Source organism: Musca domestica, unplaced genomic scaffold (genome assembly GCF_030504385.1).
Source record: "Musca domestica strain aabys unplaced genomic scaffold, Musca_domestica.polishedcontigs.V.1.1 18, whole genome shotgun sequence".
NCBI classification, from domain to species: Eukaryota; Metazoa; Arthropoda; class Insecta; order Diptera; family Muscidae; genus Musca; species Musca domestica.
Genome location: NW_026712238.1, coordinates 7,677,713 through 7,696,731, shown reverse-complemented (window position 1 = coordinate 7,696,731; position 19,019 = coordinate 7,677,713). Strand labels below are relative to the sequence as shown.

Genomic DNA, 19,019 nt, shown 5'->3' with positions numbered 1-19,019 from the left:
ACCAATCCATTGGACTATTGTGTCTGGAGTATTTCGGAAAGCAAGGTTGGCACTAAACAATACCAAAGTGTCGGTCATCTCAAACAAGCGCTTCGCCGGGAATGGGTCAAAATACCGCAGAGCAACACTCGGGCAGTGTGTGACGGTTTCATTGGCCGTTTGAAGGCCATAATTCGTGCCAAAGGTGACCAATTCGAACAATTCTTAAATTTGATGCTACTTCCGACATTTTTTGATTTCATTCAAAAAATTTTGAAAAAAATTTAAAAAGTATGGTTTTTGACTTCGTTGCAATTTTTTATACCTTACAATACTATGTATTGGTGGTATTATAAGGATGATTAGGCCAAAAATTATGTAATACCTAGAGATATTGGTTTCGCATAGTATTTAGGAGTAGGTAAGCTTGGGGTAAAGCCTGTGAAATTCCGAAAAGAGCATGAACTATAATTTCTTTTGTTTTAATTGAATTGAAAGTTATTCTTTTACCGTCCAACATTTTACTTTTTATACCCTACAACACTATGTGTTGGGGGTATTATAAATTTGATTGGGCTAAAAATTATGTAACACCTCGAAATATTGTTTTCCCACATAGGAAAGTATATATGGATCTTCCTATCTCTCCGAGCTGAGTCGATCTAGCTATGTATGTCCGTCTGTCCATGTTAATTTGTAATCACTCTACAGATCGCAATTATGGCCCGATCTTTACGAAACTTAGAATGGAGGGGTGAAGATGATTGCATAATATTTAGGGGTTGAAATGGACCAAAAACTGAAAAAATCCCGATTTTGCAGTTGCTCTACAAGTTGCAATTATAGACCAAGCAAAGCGGTAGTTAGTATGGGGCTTGAGCTTAGGGCTGGGCAGAAGCCTTCTATGTATGATGGTCATCGGGTAAAAGATAGTGGGTGAAATAGACCATAACATTTGTGTGAAATAAATGTCAAATTTTCGATTAAAGGAAGATATGTTGCATACCTCCTCTTTAGGTTACATTGCAATGTAAGCTTTCAATACGCCCATACACATGCCGTCTATGTTTGGCTCTACTTTCATAATCTATTAGATTTTCTCTGTAATTATTGAAAACAATGAATGTTGTCGCACAGTGTTATATTTTGCTTTTATTGTAATTTAAATTTTTGAAATACGTGGTAACCACACTGTTTTCAATTCCCAAAGTTTATTCTCTCTCTCTATGTTATAGTCTTATTAATAAAATACACATGTAAATATCAATAAATTAATTTGAACTTACATGACATGATTGTAGTTAAGATTGTTTTAATAGTTGCAAAAGGTGCACATCAAACACATGGAAAGTTGATCAGGTATACATTGTGGGACGAGATGTTTGAATTGAGTGTGACGTTGAGTGTGGTGTTGGAACATGAGTGTGGTCTGAAAAGAAAGATCAATATAAAATCAATTATTATTATTTTTCAATATAAATGAAAAATAAAAAAACACTTGTTTCCTTATAATAATGTCTATATACATTCTTAGATTTTCTTAAAAAATCTACATAGAAGACCTGGAGATCGTCTCACTCAAGATTAGTAGATTTTCTTTCAGATGGCGAATGTATAAGTTCGGTACTTTGGTTTTGCCAAGGTATACGTTCGATACATTGTCCCTCCTTCCCCAGCTTTCCATTTAATCACATTAGTTGGCCTCTCCGTCGAGTTCAACGGGGAAATCTTCTCTGCCTCTCGTTTAGGAGTCACATTCGCCTAGTTCGGGTTATAGGGGCGAGCTTACACGTTCTCTTTAAAGTCATATTCGCTCAGTTCGGATGCAGAGAGGCACTTTCCAGTGATGCCTCATCAAAATAACGGTTTTAGACCCTTGGTCTCTTTAGACCAAATATGTTTCAGGACATTTGAAGTCGATCTAGCGATGTCCGTCCATCCATCTGTCTGGACTCCACTCCTGGTACCTCGCCCACAAAGGTTCAAAATTTTGAATATCCATGAAGCTAATTAAACGCGAAATTAACATCCGATGCCATTCAAACTTGGCATATCACAATATTTCTATCAACGTAAGATCTGTTATAAAGATGGTAGAGATTGAATCATTACTTCTGGTATCTCCCCCACAAAGAGTCAAAATTTTGAATAACCAAAACTTTCATAAAATCAGTTCATTAAGCATCCGGTTCTCTTCAAATTTCACACATTCCATTATTTCTACTAAATAAGATGAAAATGGGATATATCGGCGAACTACTTCTGGTACTTCACTAACAAAGAGTCACAATTTTCAATACTTATGTCCGTCACATTTGTATTTTTTTAAAAATTAGGACATATCTCATATCTTGAACCTGGTACGTCGCAGTATATATATCATATTTATTTATGTCCGACACGAATTGGACAATATTGGCCAATTCCTTCGGAAACTACTCCATAGAGAATCAACAATTTGAATAATCATATCAGTAGTCAAAATATATTTAAATAATAGAACATTGGATGAGAGTATACATCTGTCGGCAAAACCGACTGATTTTTACTAGTTTTTCCATCTTTTGTCGTACAAATGAACCATTGAAGGCGCATATGCGAAATTTCAAGATTCTAGCTCTAATAGTAAAGAAAGTGAATTTTTTAATACGTCTCGAATCAAATTGTACGTTTCTATCATAAAATGTACAGAATTCAGCTTAGAAATGCACGCTAACACCAAAGTTCTTACGTACCTTTTATGTTGAATTTGTAGGACCCCCGCTTTATCGTCCACCTACCCACCAACAGATTGGTACAAAAGATCAATGACTGATAACCTCTTTGTAGATACCTGTTGGATGACCTGTTGGTGGATGATAAGTCGCGATTTTGAAATACGTACTAAAAGGTACTTAAGACGGTTTTTTTTATACCCTACGCTACACTTTACTGTAGAGAGTTTGTGTATTTGTTTGCAACAAGAAAAAGGAATTGTATTGTATTGTAAGTAAAGAATGGGTCGCTTTTTTGTTCGATTAAGATGAAATTTTGCACAGATGATTTGTTGGTTTGAAGGACGAGTCATATTGAAGTTGATAATGATCGCACCAAACTTTGGTACAGCTCGCATATATATCTTCAAATGAGATTAATTTTAGCCTTAACGACCGAATTTAGCCAAGTAGGTAAAATTTGGTGAGAATCAGTTCAGATATAAACCAAGAAACACATTTAGTTAAGAAAAAAAACAAGCAAAAACGTTTTAAAATTGTTAAAAATTCTGTTAAAATCTTCAAAATGCCTAATGTAGCCGTCGCTAAATCGATATAGAATTTTGTTCTGATCAAGAATATATATATATATATATATATATATATATATATATATATATATATATATATATATATATATATATATATATATCGATATATATATATATATATACATATATATATATATATATATATATATATATATATATATATATATATATATATATATATATATATATATATATATATATATATATATATATATATATATATCGATATTGTATAGCCTCTTTAAAACGGTACCCCCCGATATTCGCTATTTTAATGATTTTAGCCAAAATTTTCAATAAAATTGTCTGAAAATATACAACAGGATTTCCTTCTGAGTACTTTATCCTATATCTATATAGGTCCACGATATCTTATATGCCCAATATAACGGTACATCCCTATATTCGGTATTTTGATTATTTTAGCAACATTTTTCAACGGCATGGTCTTAAAATCCGTGCTAGAAGTTCTTTCCAAGCACTTTACTTCCTGGAAGAGAAATATCTATATAGGTCCACGATATCGTATAGCCCAAATACATCGGTACCCCCCGATATTCGATATTGTGACGATTTTAGAGACGTTATTTACTGGAGTTGTTTCAAAATTCGTACCTAGAATTCGTAATGGGTACTATAGCCTATGATAAAAAATTGCTTATGCAGGCAAAATGGGAACTACAGTCTTTGATATAAAATTGTCTATGCAGGTCTTCCTACAGGCCCCATCTTCCTACAGGCTCAGTACCTCCTTATATTCGGTATTTTGATGATTTCAACTACATTATTCACCGGATTTTTTTTCAAGTTTCGTATTTGAGTATTGTAATGTATTTTTCGTATTTGAGTTGCCAATGTAGATCCACGTCTTCGTATAGACCCCAAATAAGATTTTAACAGAATTTTTAGCGAATATTATTATTTTTTTATATTCGTTCCAAAAGGTTGAGGGTATTCAAATTTCGGCCCGGCTGAACTTACTTCTTTTTTATTTGTTAAATATATAGTAGGCCTTTTATTTATGTCCTCATAGCAATATGGTGTAGTGTGTCCATGCAATTCGTTGAGGCTTTTAATTGTCTTCATTGAAATAAGAGGCACTGAATCACCCAATCGAAAGTCTAAGTGGCGTATCTCAATAACATTTCAAGTGTACACGAGCAAAGATCTCTTATCAGTTCTGATTGTAAAAAAGACATACATTTTTTTTTAATTACTATGTAAAAGTATAGATACGTTTAGTTCGCAGGAGAATATGTAACGAAACCAACAGATCTAATGTATTTTGATTTTCATATAGGTATGACTTATTGACCTTACAAAAAAAAAAAAAATAAATAAAAAAATATCTTAAATTCCGTTAGATTGCAAAATAGCATACATCTGATGTCGACTATGAAATATATAAAGTCTTTTTCCATCTGATTAATTTTAGATTACATGACAAGTGTTTTTATACGGTACCGAACTGTAAATAGAATAGCTAGCAACTGTAATGGAAAGCGCTGGATATTTTTTGAAAAAAGTAATTGATTAGTAATTGAGTGTGGTCTGGTTAAAAAGTATCTCCCTGTGTAGGAAATTTCTTTCGTGGGTGCAAATAATTCTCCTGGATCCGATATAAGAATGCATAAATTAAAAATTTTAGTTTTCGGCATTATTTTAATACAATTTCAAATATTGTGTAATTGTTTGCCTCGCAAACCAATCATTTTTCCCAGAAACGATCAATCCGTTGAATTTGATGATTTCAATGCCAGAGCTGAATTGAATAATTACAATTTTGAGGAAAGCAGCGATGATAAACGTGGCCATTTTCATGATAACGAACAGCAGCAACAACAACACCAAGAACAAGGAAAGTCGACTAATTATATTGTAATTTATCATCGTCTCAACATTCTACCACAAGATTTATATCATTCACCGGAATTCCGAACAGAACCAGAAGAAACCGATTCAAATCTTTCAAATATTAATCAAACATCATTGGACGAACATAAACACGTTTCAACAGCATCCCCAGATGACAACTCATCAATCGCAAACCATCCTCAATCGAATGATATGGAATATTTGGCAAGAAGTATTTTTGAAGTGCCAAAAAATTGTAAATATGTGACAGCTAAGGGGAAATGCATAAATTATTAAAAATGCTTAATGTTTTGTGATTTCTGTTCAAACCGGTTACAATAAAAATGACGAAAATCAAACAGGAGTATTTTCCATTACACAGTGCAATACTAAACATTATTTTGGGAAAAATCCAGCAGATTATGAAAGTAGAGCTTAAAATAGAAGACTGTGTATCGGCGTTTTGAAATTTTATATCACAAAGTAACCTAAATAAAAGGGGCAAGTTCGCCCTATTCCACATTTTTATACCCTCAGCCATATGCCTAGAGAGGGTATATATCATTTAATACGGCCAAAACGTGCCTCATCGAAATAACGTGCCTATATCTCTTTGGACCAAATTCGTTTAAGAACATTTGGAGTCGATCTAGTGTTGTCCGTCGTCCGTCCGTCTGGCTGTCTGTCTGGCTGGTAAATCGTAATCAAACTAAAAACGAGTTCGGAGATGGGCAATATTGGCCTCCCCCTCAAAATGTTAACATTTTCAAAAAAAAAAAAATAAATAAATAAATAAATAAATAAATAATTTACTGCGCAGAAAGAGAAATGAAGAAAAGAGAATGATCCTAATATTTGCATCAGTGCTATGTCATGTGCGAAAATTAATAATAAGGGTATACTCCATCAAGTACGTCTCCCACAAAGGGTCAACATTTTGAACAATTATAAATGTTATAAAATGTGATGCAAATATCCGATTGTCTTCAAATTACACACATCACAATACTTTTATTAACTCAAGGTCGGGTGTGAAGATGGATTGTATCGGTCCACTCCTTCTGGTAATTCTCCTACAAAGGGTCAAAATTTTGAATATTCATGAAGCTCATAAAACATAAAATCAGCATCCGATGCCATTCAGACTTGGCACCTCCCAATATTTTCATCAACATAAGATTTGTTATAAAGATTGTAGAGATCGGGCCATTTCTTCTGATACCTCCCCCACATAGGGATCTAGATTAAAAAAAATAAGTAAAAAAGATAAAAAAATAAGTAAGTTCGGCCGGGCCGAACTTTGAATACCCTCCACCATTTAGAACGAATTTGAAAATTTTCGAAAAAGATAACATTTGCCAAAAATTCGGTTAACATTTTAAAAATACCGAATATAGCCGTTATATTAGGGCCTGTACGACGTGCACCTACATAGGCCATTACCATATTCAAATTCGAAACTTGAAATAAACGGTGAATAATGTAGCCAAAATCATAAAAATATCGTACATTATATAGTTATATAGGAGCTATACGAATACCTGGACCTGCATAGACAATTTTCTGTCACAGGCTGTAGTTCCCATTACGAACTCTAACTACGTAATTTTAAACAATTCCTGTGAATAATGAAGCTAAAATCATCAAAATACCTCCCAATATTCGGTATTTTGATGATTTTACCGTTATATGGGGGCTATACGAAGACGTAGACCTGCACAGACAATTTTCTGCCTTAGGCTGTTGTATCCATTTCAAACTTCAAATGCCAAATTTGAAACAATTTCGGTGAATAATGTCGCTAAAATCCTCAAAATACCGAATATCGGGAGGTACCGTAATATGGGGCTATATGAAAACGTGGACCTACATGGCCCATTTACGAACCTAACCTGCCTACGGGCAAAATAAACGTGTTTCGATGAGTTACAAACGGAATGACAAAATGAATATACCCTCCACATAAAACTGAGGTGTTTAGTATCGTAAAATGATAAACAGTTTTTTCTTGGCCGCGGCCGCCATCGACATGATGTATTTTTTCATACATAAGCTCTTTCTGTCTACTTCACGATATAAGAAAATGTTCGTACTTTTTTTATAACTGTGATTTTTTTAAAAATAAGGTCATTACATCAAGATCGGAAATTTAGAGAAATGTGGACAAGTAACTTGGTTTAGTATGTAAAGTTTCGAAAGCACATAACAAGCTCTCTATAGTAATGATAGTTTGTGCGAAAAGTCATATACAGTATAAAAATACCTCCCTCAAATGTAGTGGAAATTGATACAGATTGAGATACGATTCCCATATATTACTTCTATGAGATTTCAAATGTAAACCGCTTTAAATTTTGTTATTGGAAGGGTCTTGGGCTGTACCGTTATTTTGGGGCTTGGCGGGGTCTAATATGTTTATATTAAGGAGTAAGAAACGGAATAACAAACATAATATACCCTCCATTGCTTGGTGTCGATTCCATGTATTTAACCCTGGTTGTGGTAAACAGTTGTACCAAAGCATTTTGTTAATATTTTCATTAAAAAATGTAGTATAGTTTTAGGCGGCTGAATGTCGTAAATTTTCCAGAGAATTTAAATTAAATTTGCCACTTTGGTTCTTTTTTTACCCTCCACCATACTATGGAGGGTATATTAATTTTGTCATACCAACAAAGTATATATATTCTTGATCAGCGTAAAATTCTAAGTCGATTTAGAGATGTCCGTCTGTCTGTCCGTATGTCCGTCTGTTGTAATCATTCTCTCTCTCGAACGAATTGAGATAGGATGTTAAAATTTTGCACACATTATTATGCCATTAGGCAGGTTAAGTTCGTAAATGGGTCATGTGGATCCACGTTTTCATATAGCCCCATATAACGGTACCTCCCAATATTCGGTATTTTGATGATTTTAGCGACATTATTCTCCGGAATTGTTTCAAATTTGGTATTTGTAGTTCGTAATGGATACTACAGCCTAAAACAGAAAATTGTCTGTGCAGGTCCACGTCTTCGCATAGCCCCCATATAACGATACCTCCTAATATTCGGTATTTTGATGATCTTAGCGACATTGTTAACCGGAATTGTTTCCAATTTAGTATTTGAAGTTCGTAATAGATGCTACAGCCTACGACAGAAAATTGTCTTGCAGGTCAAGGTCTTCGTATAGGCCCCATATATCAATACCTCCCTATATTCGGTATTTTGACGAGTTTAGGTACAATATCCACCGAAATTGTTTGATATGTCGTATTTGAAGTTCGTAATAGATGCTACAGCCTACGACAGAAAATTGTCTATGCCGGTCAAGGTCTTCGTATGGCTCATATATAACGGCACCTCCCTATGTACGGTATTTTGATGATTTTAGCGACATTATTCACCGGAATTGTTTCAAATTTGGTGCTTGAAGTTCGAAATGGATTCTGCAGCCTAAGGCGGAAAATTATCTTTGAAGGTCTACGTCTTCGTATAGCCTCCATATAACGGTACCTCCCAATATTCGGTATTTTGATGATTTTAGCGTCATTATTCACCGTAGTGGTTTCAAATTACGTATTTAGAGTTCGTAATGTGAACTTAAGTCTGTGACAGAAAATTGCCTATGCAGGTCCAGGTCTTCGTATAGGCCCAATATATCAGTACCTCCTTATATTCGGTATTTTTACGATTTTAGGTACAATATTCACCGAAATTGTTTGAGATGTCGTATTTTAAGTTCGTAATGGAAGCTACAGCCAGTGACTGAAAATTGTCTATGCAGGTCAAGGTCTTTGTATAGCTCCTATATAACGGTATATATTAATAACATTCACTTTATTGAAAACAAACTGCACTTGAAATTCTTACAAAAATATTGTGTGTTTTTTTACTAAAATTGCATTCATTCACATTTACTTCTTATTTCAAAACACTTTCAGTATCCTTCCTTTCAACACCTTCTGTGGTAGTTGGCACAGCGGCCATTTATAACACATTTGCAGTTTCGAGTGGTGCGCATATGTTGATCCGGGTTATGATCCACAACGACTATAAGCTCATTTATATGTATAAAAGGTTTCTCCGTCCTGGGATTCGATCTGAAGCGATTTGGTCGTCGGGTGGTCATTGCACGCTGGGCAAAAAGTTCCCAATCGGATTCCTTTAGGATAGGTTGGCGTGCCAATGCATCGATTTGAGCGAGGACAAATAACAATATTAACAATTTGAAAATTTTCTTCATTTCACCGACTTAGCTGCTCGTGAACATTGCTCTAACAAAGCTCAAAATAATTTAAATTAAAAAATAGCATTTGTTGTCTTATCAGTGAAAAGCAGAAGCACCCAGTTGATACAGGCGTGGCGCAGACAGCCATCAAGTATTTATTAATGCCCTATAACTGAACAGCGTACAAGCTCGTTTGACATATATTTTAAGAAAGAGAATTTTCTTATTAACTTGAGCAAAGCGCATGTTTGAGTCTGATTTCAAGTAGCAGGGTGTTTGTAAGGTCTATATTTTGAATTTAATAATAAAATGATAAGAAATTTTATGTCTTATATTCTCTGAGTTGTTTATGTTTTTTTTTTTTCTACGAAATAAATGTTTTTTTTTTTTGGAATATGACTACCTATTCTCTCAGGAGAGATTTGAAGTGATGCAAATATTATTAAGGAAAATATGCGACTTAAAATTATATGTCCAAATATGAATATTAATTTTAAATAAACTCTTAATAGTAATTAAGCATTGTTTTTTTTTTTGTCAAAATGGTAGAAAGTCATGTAAAAACAAGTTAAAATGTATAAATCAGTTTTGCAAACAGATTTATACCCTCAGTCAATGCTCGATTATTTAAAAATATTTTGACTTCTGTTGTGATTATTCAAATTGTTGACGCTCTATACAGCGGGTTCTGAAGTAATGGTCCTAAATAGTCCTAAATAAATATGATAAAAATATATGACGCGCCAGGTTTGTAAGCAATGTAACATTTTTACTTTACAAGGTGGGATGAAAAAACTGCAACCAATTTCAGACTGTTGTCATTTCTAAGCCACTCGTCCGACAGCTGTTCAAAATTATTCCAGTGACAGCTCTTTATATTTTTTTCAAGCGTGTAAAAGCACTGTGAGTGAGAATTTTCCAGAAAAAAGTTATTCGTGATGGGATTCAAGCGTGATAGTGTGACTTCTTTAAATTTGGCTCGAAGCACTCCAGCATTTGAATGTGAATAAATCTTTGGTGTCTCGTACCATCGCTCGTTACCATGATACTGGTAGCGTAGCCCGACGTCAAGGAAGTGGGCGGAAGAAAACAGCGCCATAACAGCCGATGGTCGCTATCCGCTCGTATTAATCGACCGTGGCATCAGAATAAATGCCGAATATTATCGCGAAAATATTCTGGAGGGTGTATTAAAGCCTTGGGCATGCAAACGTTTTGGCCGCAGACCTTGGACATTCCAACGGTACTCAGCACTCACGCCACGTAATCTCCGCATACCAAGTACCATGCTATTGTGTCTGGAGTATTTTGGAAAGCAAGGCTGGCACTAAACAATACCACAGCAAACAATACCCCAAGCAAGCGCTTCTCCGGGAATGAGTCAAAATACCGCAGAGCAACATTCGGGTAAAGTATGACGGTTTCATTGGTCGTTTGAAGGCCATAATTCGTACCAAAGGTGACTAATTCGAACAAATCTAAACTTTTTGCTTTCATTCAAAAAAAAAAAATAAAAAAAAAAATGTAACAATTATGGCGTTTGACTTTGTTGCAGTTTTTTCATCTCACCCTGTATATCGGTACTTTCTTTGTGGTACCTTCTGGTAAAAATTTTGAATATACTCGAAGCTCATAAAAAGCATCCACTTCCATTCAGACTTGAAACATCTCAATATTTTCATTAACACAAGATCTCTTGATGGTAGAGACCGGACCATTCCTACTAGTACCTCCCCACACACAAAGGTTCAAAATTTTTAATATTCATGAGGCTCGTAATACTCGAAATTAAAATCCGATTCCATTCAGACTTTTTATTTCCATCACAATAAGATCTGTTATAAAGACGGTAGAGATCGGACCATTTGTCCGATCTGGGTAACTCCCCCACATAGGATTCAAGATTTTGAACAAGTAAAAAAAAAAAAAAAAAAACATTAAGTTCGGCCGGGCCAAACTTTTAATACCCTCCACCTTAGGATAAAGGAAACATTAGAGCCCATTTGACCCACATATACCAATTTTAAGACATATTCATGGGAAAATGTTCCGAAAATCATCAAAATACCGAATATCGGGAAATACGGCTATATGGGCTATACAAAAACGTGGACCGAACATACAGTTTTTCGCCAAAAGAGCTAGAACCTATTAAGACCAACAAATACCAATTTCTAGACAAATCCGCGAAGAAATGTGGCAAAAACCATTAAAATGCCGAATATCGGGAGATACCGTTATATGGGGGCTATAGCAAATCGTGGACCTATAATTACAAAGATTTGCCACACGAACTGGGACCCATTATGACCTAAAAATATTATTTTTCAGAGAAATTCTTAAAAAAATGTGTCAAAAATCATCAAAATACCGAATATCGGGAGGAACCGTTATATGGGGACTATATCAAAACGTGGACCTATACATACAATGTTTCGCCACACGAACTAGCACTCATTATGACCTACAAATACCAATTTTTAGACAATTCAGAGAAAAAAATGTGGCCAAAACCATCAAATTACCGAATATCGGACCCATACATGCAATGTTTCGCCACTGGAGCTGGAACCCATTATGACCAACAAATATCAATTTTTAGAGAAATCCGTGAAAAAATTTAACAAAAATAATCAAAATACCGAATATCGGGAGGTACCGTTATATGGGGGCTATACCAAAGCGTGAACCTATACATACAATGTTTCGCCGCACGAACTAGGACCCATTATGACTTACAAATGCCAATTTTCAAACAAATCCGTGAAAAAGTGTGGCAAAAATAATCAAAATACCGAATATCGGGATGTATCGTTATATTGGGACTATATCAAAACGTGGACCGATACATCTCATTTTCAATACCAATCATCCTAAACACAATACAAATTGCTCTGCTACATTTTGGCGCTCTACGTCAAATAATGTGGACTGTATCGTGATTTCAATAGACAGACAGACAGACAGACGGACATCGTTAAATCGACTTAGAATTTTATGCTGATTATGAATATATATACATTATGGGGTCTACGACAGACATACGGAGTTCAACCCCTAGATCGACTCTAAATGTCCTCAAACGAATTTGGTGCAAAGAGACTTAGGATATAAAACCGTTATTTCGATGAGGCACGATTTGGCCGTATCAAATGATATGTACCCTCCCTCTATAGCCATATGGCTGAGGATATACAAAGCCATGTCGAATAGGGTAATTGATCTGATTTAACCTCAATGCATTTTTAAAATAGTATATTCTCAAAACATCAGATTAGATGTCACGAAATACGCACTTAGGAGATTATGAAGACCTCTGAGAATTTCGAATTTTGTTTTGTCATTGAGTTTACGAGCACGTAGAATTGTTGCTTTGCTTGAAAATTACGGCACTCACAGTTTGCAAAAAAAAAAAAAAAAAAAAAAAAACAAAAAAAGTAATAATAATAATAATAATAAAACTTAAGGTTATAGAGATTAGACGAAACTATAGCGGAAAAAATTTCAGGCGAATTTAAATAATGACACCTAAAAATGTCTATATTCAAAAGAAAAATATTTGCGATAAGAAATTGCGTTTACGGTACGGTGGCAGATGCGGATGCAGTAATGGCTAGTTCAGTTGATATTTCGCCACGATTGATAGCAGAGTGTGATCGGATTCGGAAGTTCTAAAAAAAAACAAATCAAAAAAATGAAGAAAATAAAAATACCCATCATTGCAATACTGCTGTGGTTTATTGTTGTTATTGGTTTCGCACAAACCAATTCATCACACCCACCGCCATCTGGACGCTCCTCCCGTTCGGACGATTATCATCAATTCGATTTGCGGGATGATGTCCAGGAACGCCTTTATCTGTTATCTATGGATAGGAATATTTCACCCTGTGACGATTTCTATGGTTATGCCTGTGGCAATTGGAATCCGGAAGGGGGAAGAACTTATCAAGAGACCCTGACAAGACTAGATTTTGAAATCAACATGGAGATGAAACAAATTCTGCAAAATGTCACCCAAATCAGCCAAAGGAAATTCGCCCAAGAAGTTTCGAATTATTACAAATCTTGTTTGAGCACCGAGGCACCAGCCACTGTGGATTATTTAAAGTGGTTAGAAACCCATGAACACGACCTGCAATGGCCCATAAGTATAAGCCAAGGAAGTCAGGGGTATTATCCCTCACAGCAATATGATTGGATACGTATGTTGGCCATACTACGAAAATATGGCCTGAACGATGTCATCATCCATGAATCGGCCGTCCCGAAGGATACAAATCCCAATATATTGATTCTGGAATTGGGATCACCTCAGGATTTGGGTAACCACAAAATGAACACGCTGCGTTATGATGTAATAACTGGAACCATAAGATTTCTCATGCCCGAACGAGAATATCACACCCTCTGGAGTGATGTCCAAGATTTGGATAATAAACTTTTGGTGTTGAAAACCAAATATGAATCCGATGAACAGATTCTGTTCGCCACCATCAGCGGTTTGAGTGATCAGCCATGGTTGCTGCAATACATTAGCGTTCTTTTGGACAATGACAATCTGGATCCCACAATGGAAGTGGTGGTAACAAACATTGCCTACCTTAGGGCGGTTGTGGATTTTCTACAGACCTACGAGGCCCGCTTTGTTTGTGAATACCTGCAAATGAAATTCCTTAGCTATCTCAACTATAAACAATTTAAAAACGAATACCGAGATTGTGTAGCCAGCACCCGATTGCTGTTTCCCCTGCCCACCCAGTGGCTGTTCGATCAGAATCATCCTGAACTGGAAACTGAAATAGATGTGGTCAGCAGAATGTTCACCAAACTCAAGCAGACATTTCTGAGAGTGCTCAATCGCAATGTCTACAATCTGGATCAGTCCATGATGAAATTCTTTAGGGCCAAGTTGCGCACGCTGCAGCTGAGAGTGGGCTATCTCTCCTCGCATAGCCTGGAAGAGTTGTACCGCAGCTTAAGCCTCAATCCCGAGGACTACTATGGCAATCGTTTGAGAATCTACAACTTTAATTTCCAGGCCACACATCATCATCTGAACCAGCGTCTCAGGCGTAATGCCTTGGAATTCCTGCCACTGGAACAGTATGACACAGCAAATTCCCTGCTACCCTACATTTTGCCAAGACAACGTGCCGTCCTGGTGCCACTTGCCATCCTCCAACATCCGTTCTATCGGCCCGAATTACCATCGGCATACATCTACAGTTCCATAGGCTATCTGATGGGCCGTCAAATAATGTACGAATTTACCATTGCCGACATTGATGTCAGCGCCTATGGTCAGGTGTTCTCCTATGTTCTCGATATGCTCGTTGAAAATTGGGATTTCCGAGTGGATTACGAACACATAGCGCAAAATCATCGTGGCGAAACCGAAGAAGTTGACAGTGCCATCAATGGCCTGCGTTTGGCCTATCAGGCATTCAGGGAAGATCAGTACGATGCGAATTTGTTGAAATCATTTTTCCTCAACTTTGCACAAATGTATTGCGGTACAGTGGATGCCAGCTACCATCGACCGTCGCAGAGCACAATGAATCGGAAAATTGTCAATTTCGCTGTGAATCATATCGGAGATTTTTCGCGAGCATTTGGCTGTGAGCGTGGACCGGTTCATGGAATACTTTTTTGGCATAAAAATGATAATTAGCAAAGTAAATATAAATTTTTCCGAATTATTATTATTAAAAAAAAAAATAGATCGATACGAAATAAAATATTTTATAAAAAAAAAACTTTTTTTATTTTGTCATTGTACAGGAAACGTTATATTTTTATACCCTCCACCTTGGAAAGGAGAGCATATTAACTTTTTGTCATTCCGTTTGTAACATCCCTAAATATTCGTCGTAGACCCCATAATGTATATATATTCATAATCAGCATAAAATTCTAAGACGATTCAACGATGTCCGTCTGTCAATCCGTCTCTCTGTTGAAATCACGATACATCCCACATTTTTTCACGTAAAGCGTCAAAATTTAGCAGAATAATTTGTATTCTGTCTAGGATGGTTGGTATTGAAAATGAGATATATCAGTCCACGCTTTGGTATAGCCCCCATATAACGGTATCTTCCGATATTCGGTATTTTGATGGTTTTTGTCTCATTTTATCACGGATTTGTCTAAAAATGAGTTCTAGCTCCGTTGGCGAAATATTGTATGTATAGGTCTACGGTTTTGTATAGGCCTATATAGAGGTACCTCCCGATATTTTGTATTTTAATGATTTTTGCCACATTTTCCCAAGAATATGTCTAAAAATTGGTATTTGTGGGTCATAAGTGGTTCTAATGTTTCCATTACCCTAAGGTGGAGGATATTAGAAGTTCGGCCCAAAAAAATGTACATCGTCTAAAGAGGCAATGCCAAAAAGGTTGAGGGGGAATGTTGGGTATGTCACCCAAAACTAAAAGTCGTCCAAAGCGATGGGTCCGGAGGGAACATCTATGGTAATGCGAAACAAGTTAAAAAGTACCAGTCGCTTTTGCCGACAGAGGTATACCCTCAACGAATGTCTGCTTGTTTACATAGGCATAGACTTGCGTTATGATTTTTCAAGCTTTTGAATGATCCGAAAGGTTTGGCAAATATTGTAACTGACCTAATTGAGATATAAATATTACAAGGTGCTAGAATTGGCCTATATCGACTACTTCATATATTTTATATGAGATACTTGATACTTTATGGAGAATGTTTTGATAGGCGCAATGTACTAGTGAAAAAAAATGTTGGGATGTTCATTATGGAATTTAAATAAAATCGTACATTTATATATAATTCTGTGGGAATAATTGTTAGTCAAAAGTTTAATTAGAAGGAGTGAGCCGAAATATACATTAGATCTATGGTTAACATAAATATTAAGATACATGACGAGTGACTTAGAAATGATAGCATTCTGAAATTGGTTGCAGTTTTTTTAGCTCACTCTGTAATCGTTCCAAATTTCGGATGACCCTTGCTTTTTTTCGTACGGAAACTTATTTTCTTTGAAAATTTTGACGATTTGTGGGGTAGATGCCAGAAGGATTGACCGATGTAGCCCATCTCCGAACTCGATATAAGCTGGTCAATAATATTACGATGTACCAAGTTCGGAAATTGTCTTTGAGAGTTATCATACACACCACCCAGCCAGCTAGACGGATGGATTGACACCCATAGATCGACTCTTAAAGTCCTGAAACGGATGTGGTCCAAAGAGACCTAAGGTCTAAAACCACTTCTTCGATGAGGCACGTTTCGTCCGTATAAAATGATATATACCCTTCTAGCCGTATGGTTGGGACAGAACAGAATATGTAATTAGGGCTATAAGTTCAGCCGAGGCGACCTTTTTATACTCTCCGCCAATTTCTTATCAAAGTAAAATTAATAATGAACAAGTAAAAAAGCAGTAAGTTCGGCCGTCCATCATTTGAAATGAATTAGAAAATCTTCAGAAAAAAAATTAAATAATCAAATAAATAAAACCCATTAAAATTTTTGGAAAAAAAATGGTGGAATATACGATATTCTGGACCTATATAGACAAATCTATGTCTGGGAGTAAAGTACAACGAACTCCTTGTGTGGATTTTCAGATAATTCCGTTGGAAAATATGGCTAAAATCATAAAAATACCGAATATCGGGGGATACCGTTATATGGGGGCTATACGATATCGTAGACCTATGATAATTCTCTTCCAAGGGATAAGGTGCTCAAAATGAACTCCTCGTGTGGAATTTAAGAAAATTTCATTGAAAAATATGGCTAAAATTATGAAAATACCGAATATCGGGGGGTACCGTTATATAGGAGATATACGATATCGTGGACCTATATAGACAATTATCTTTAAGGGAGTAAAGTACTCACAAGGGAGTCCTTGTGTGGAATTTCAGACAATTCCATGGAAAAATGTGGCTAAAATCATCAAAATACCGAAAATGGGGGCTACTGTTAGATGGGGGCTATACGATATAGTGGACCGATATAGTCCATCTTCGAGCTTGACCCGCCTGCAGACAAAAGACAGATATGTGCAAAATTTTAGCTTCCCATCCTAATTCGTTTTGACTGTAGCGTGATTACAACAGACGTATAGACGGACGGACGGACAGGTCTAGAATTTTACGCTGTTCAAGAATATATATACTTTGTTGGGTCTAAAATTATTATTTCGATGAGTTACAAACGGAATAACGATCCGTATATACTCTCCATACTATGTATGGCGGAGGGTATAAAAAAGTAAAATATGTTAACTTAGTTTTAATTTGAAAGACAAACTAAAATAAATAGCGAAACCTATATTATCCTCTAATTTTAAATTGAGGCAGAAACATTCAAAATACCGAAAATCTGGAGGTACCGTTTTATGGGGAGCATACCAATTAATGGACCTGAATCGAACGTGTTATTATTATTAAATTTGGTTTTAATTAATTTGGTTGGAAATTAAATTATGACAATAACCTTAATTAGCGCTATACCAATTAGTGGACCTGTAGAGAATGTTTCGAGGTGTTGCAGACGGAATGACAAATTTAATATACCCTTTAATGTATGGTGGAGGGTATATTAAAACGGCAGGCCACCAACACGGACTAGGTCAAGTAGTACTTAAATAAGTTTGCAAATGTTTTCTATTGTCATTGGGTAAGTGTGCATAAGTTCGGCATTTCCCAGTAGTCGGCAGTTTTTAAATTTAAACTTTAATAACCAAGAATAAAATTGACCAAATAATGAAATAATTGCAAAAAACGCCAACAGTGTTCTCTGCTCTCTTTCTTAAAAAAAAAAAATGAGCTCCGATCATTTATTACGAAAGAATAACGGTTTTCATCAGTGAGTGTCTACCAACGCGTGTTATAGTGCTTGTTTTTAAAGAAAAAATTAGTGGTGGCGTCAAATTAATAATCGATTTAAGAAAATTAAATTTAATACTTTTGGAATCAGAAATATTTTACAATAGTAAATAACAATCTAAAGATCATTTTATAACTTAAAAACATGCAAATCAAGCTTTTTTCTGTTATATTATTTAATGCCGACATTAGGAACAGAAAAAAAGAAATTTGCCAATAGTCGGCAGCTGTTTTTATTTGTGCTTTTCGACCAACTTTTCTAAATTAAGTAGGTTTTTTAAATCAGCCATTGGAGGTTTTAGATTGCGGTGGCATTTAAAAAAATGTTGGCTATCTAAACGAAAAAGATCAATTCACAAATTCCAAATATAAGAAAGGTACTTTTTCCTTTTTTTATTTAATCACATTTTTATTTTAAATGAAAGTCCATACGTTACTGAAGGTAATGATAATTAAATAAAAGACTATTTAAAAACGAAATTAATTTCAAATTCTGGATTAAACTGTGAATTATTAATATAACATTGTTTTTTAATATTTAAAATAAAAAAAATATACAAAATAATATTTTTTTTACTGAAATACCATATGCCGACTACTGGCAAATAGACATGCCGAGCATTGGAAAATGGTGCCGACTACTGGCAAAAAAGTACTTTTTTAGTAAAATTGCAAATTTTGACAATTTAATAAAAAACAAATTCAATTTTTGTTTACTATTTCGAAAAGTAAACAAAATTTGGAATCTGAACAACTTTATTTTTTAGCAATTGAAAGCTTTC

General features: G+C 35.3%; 1 protein-coding gene across 1 annotated transcript; it reads left to right on the top strand.

Annotated features, from left to right (window-relative positions):
• Positions 1-12,962: 12,962 nt before the first annotated feature.
• On the top strand, positions 12,963-15,090 carry LOC101900551 (endothelin-converting enzyme 2). The gene has a single exon (XM_005183288.3). It carries the CDS (start codon positions 13,047-13,049, stop codon positions 15,024-15,026), a length of 1,980 nt encoding a protein of 659 aa, XP_005183345.2. The 5' UTR covers positions 12,963-13,046; the 3' UTR covers positions 15,027-15,090.
• Positions 15,091-19,019: the final 3,929 nt, after the last annotated feature.

Coding starts and splice junctions, on each gene's coding strand:
- LOC101900551 (XM_005183288.3), top strand. CDS start 13,047: ATGAAGAAAATAAAAATACCCATCATTGCAATACTGCTGTGGTTTATT.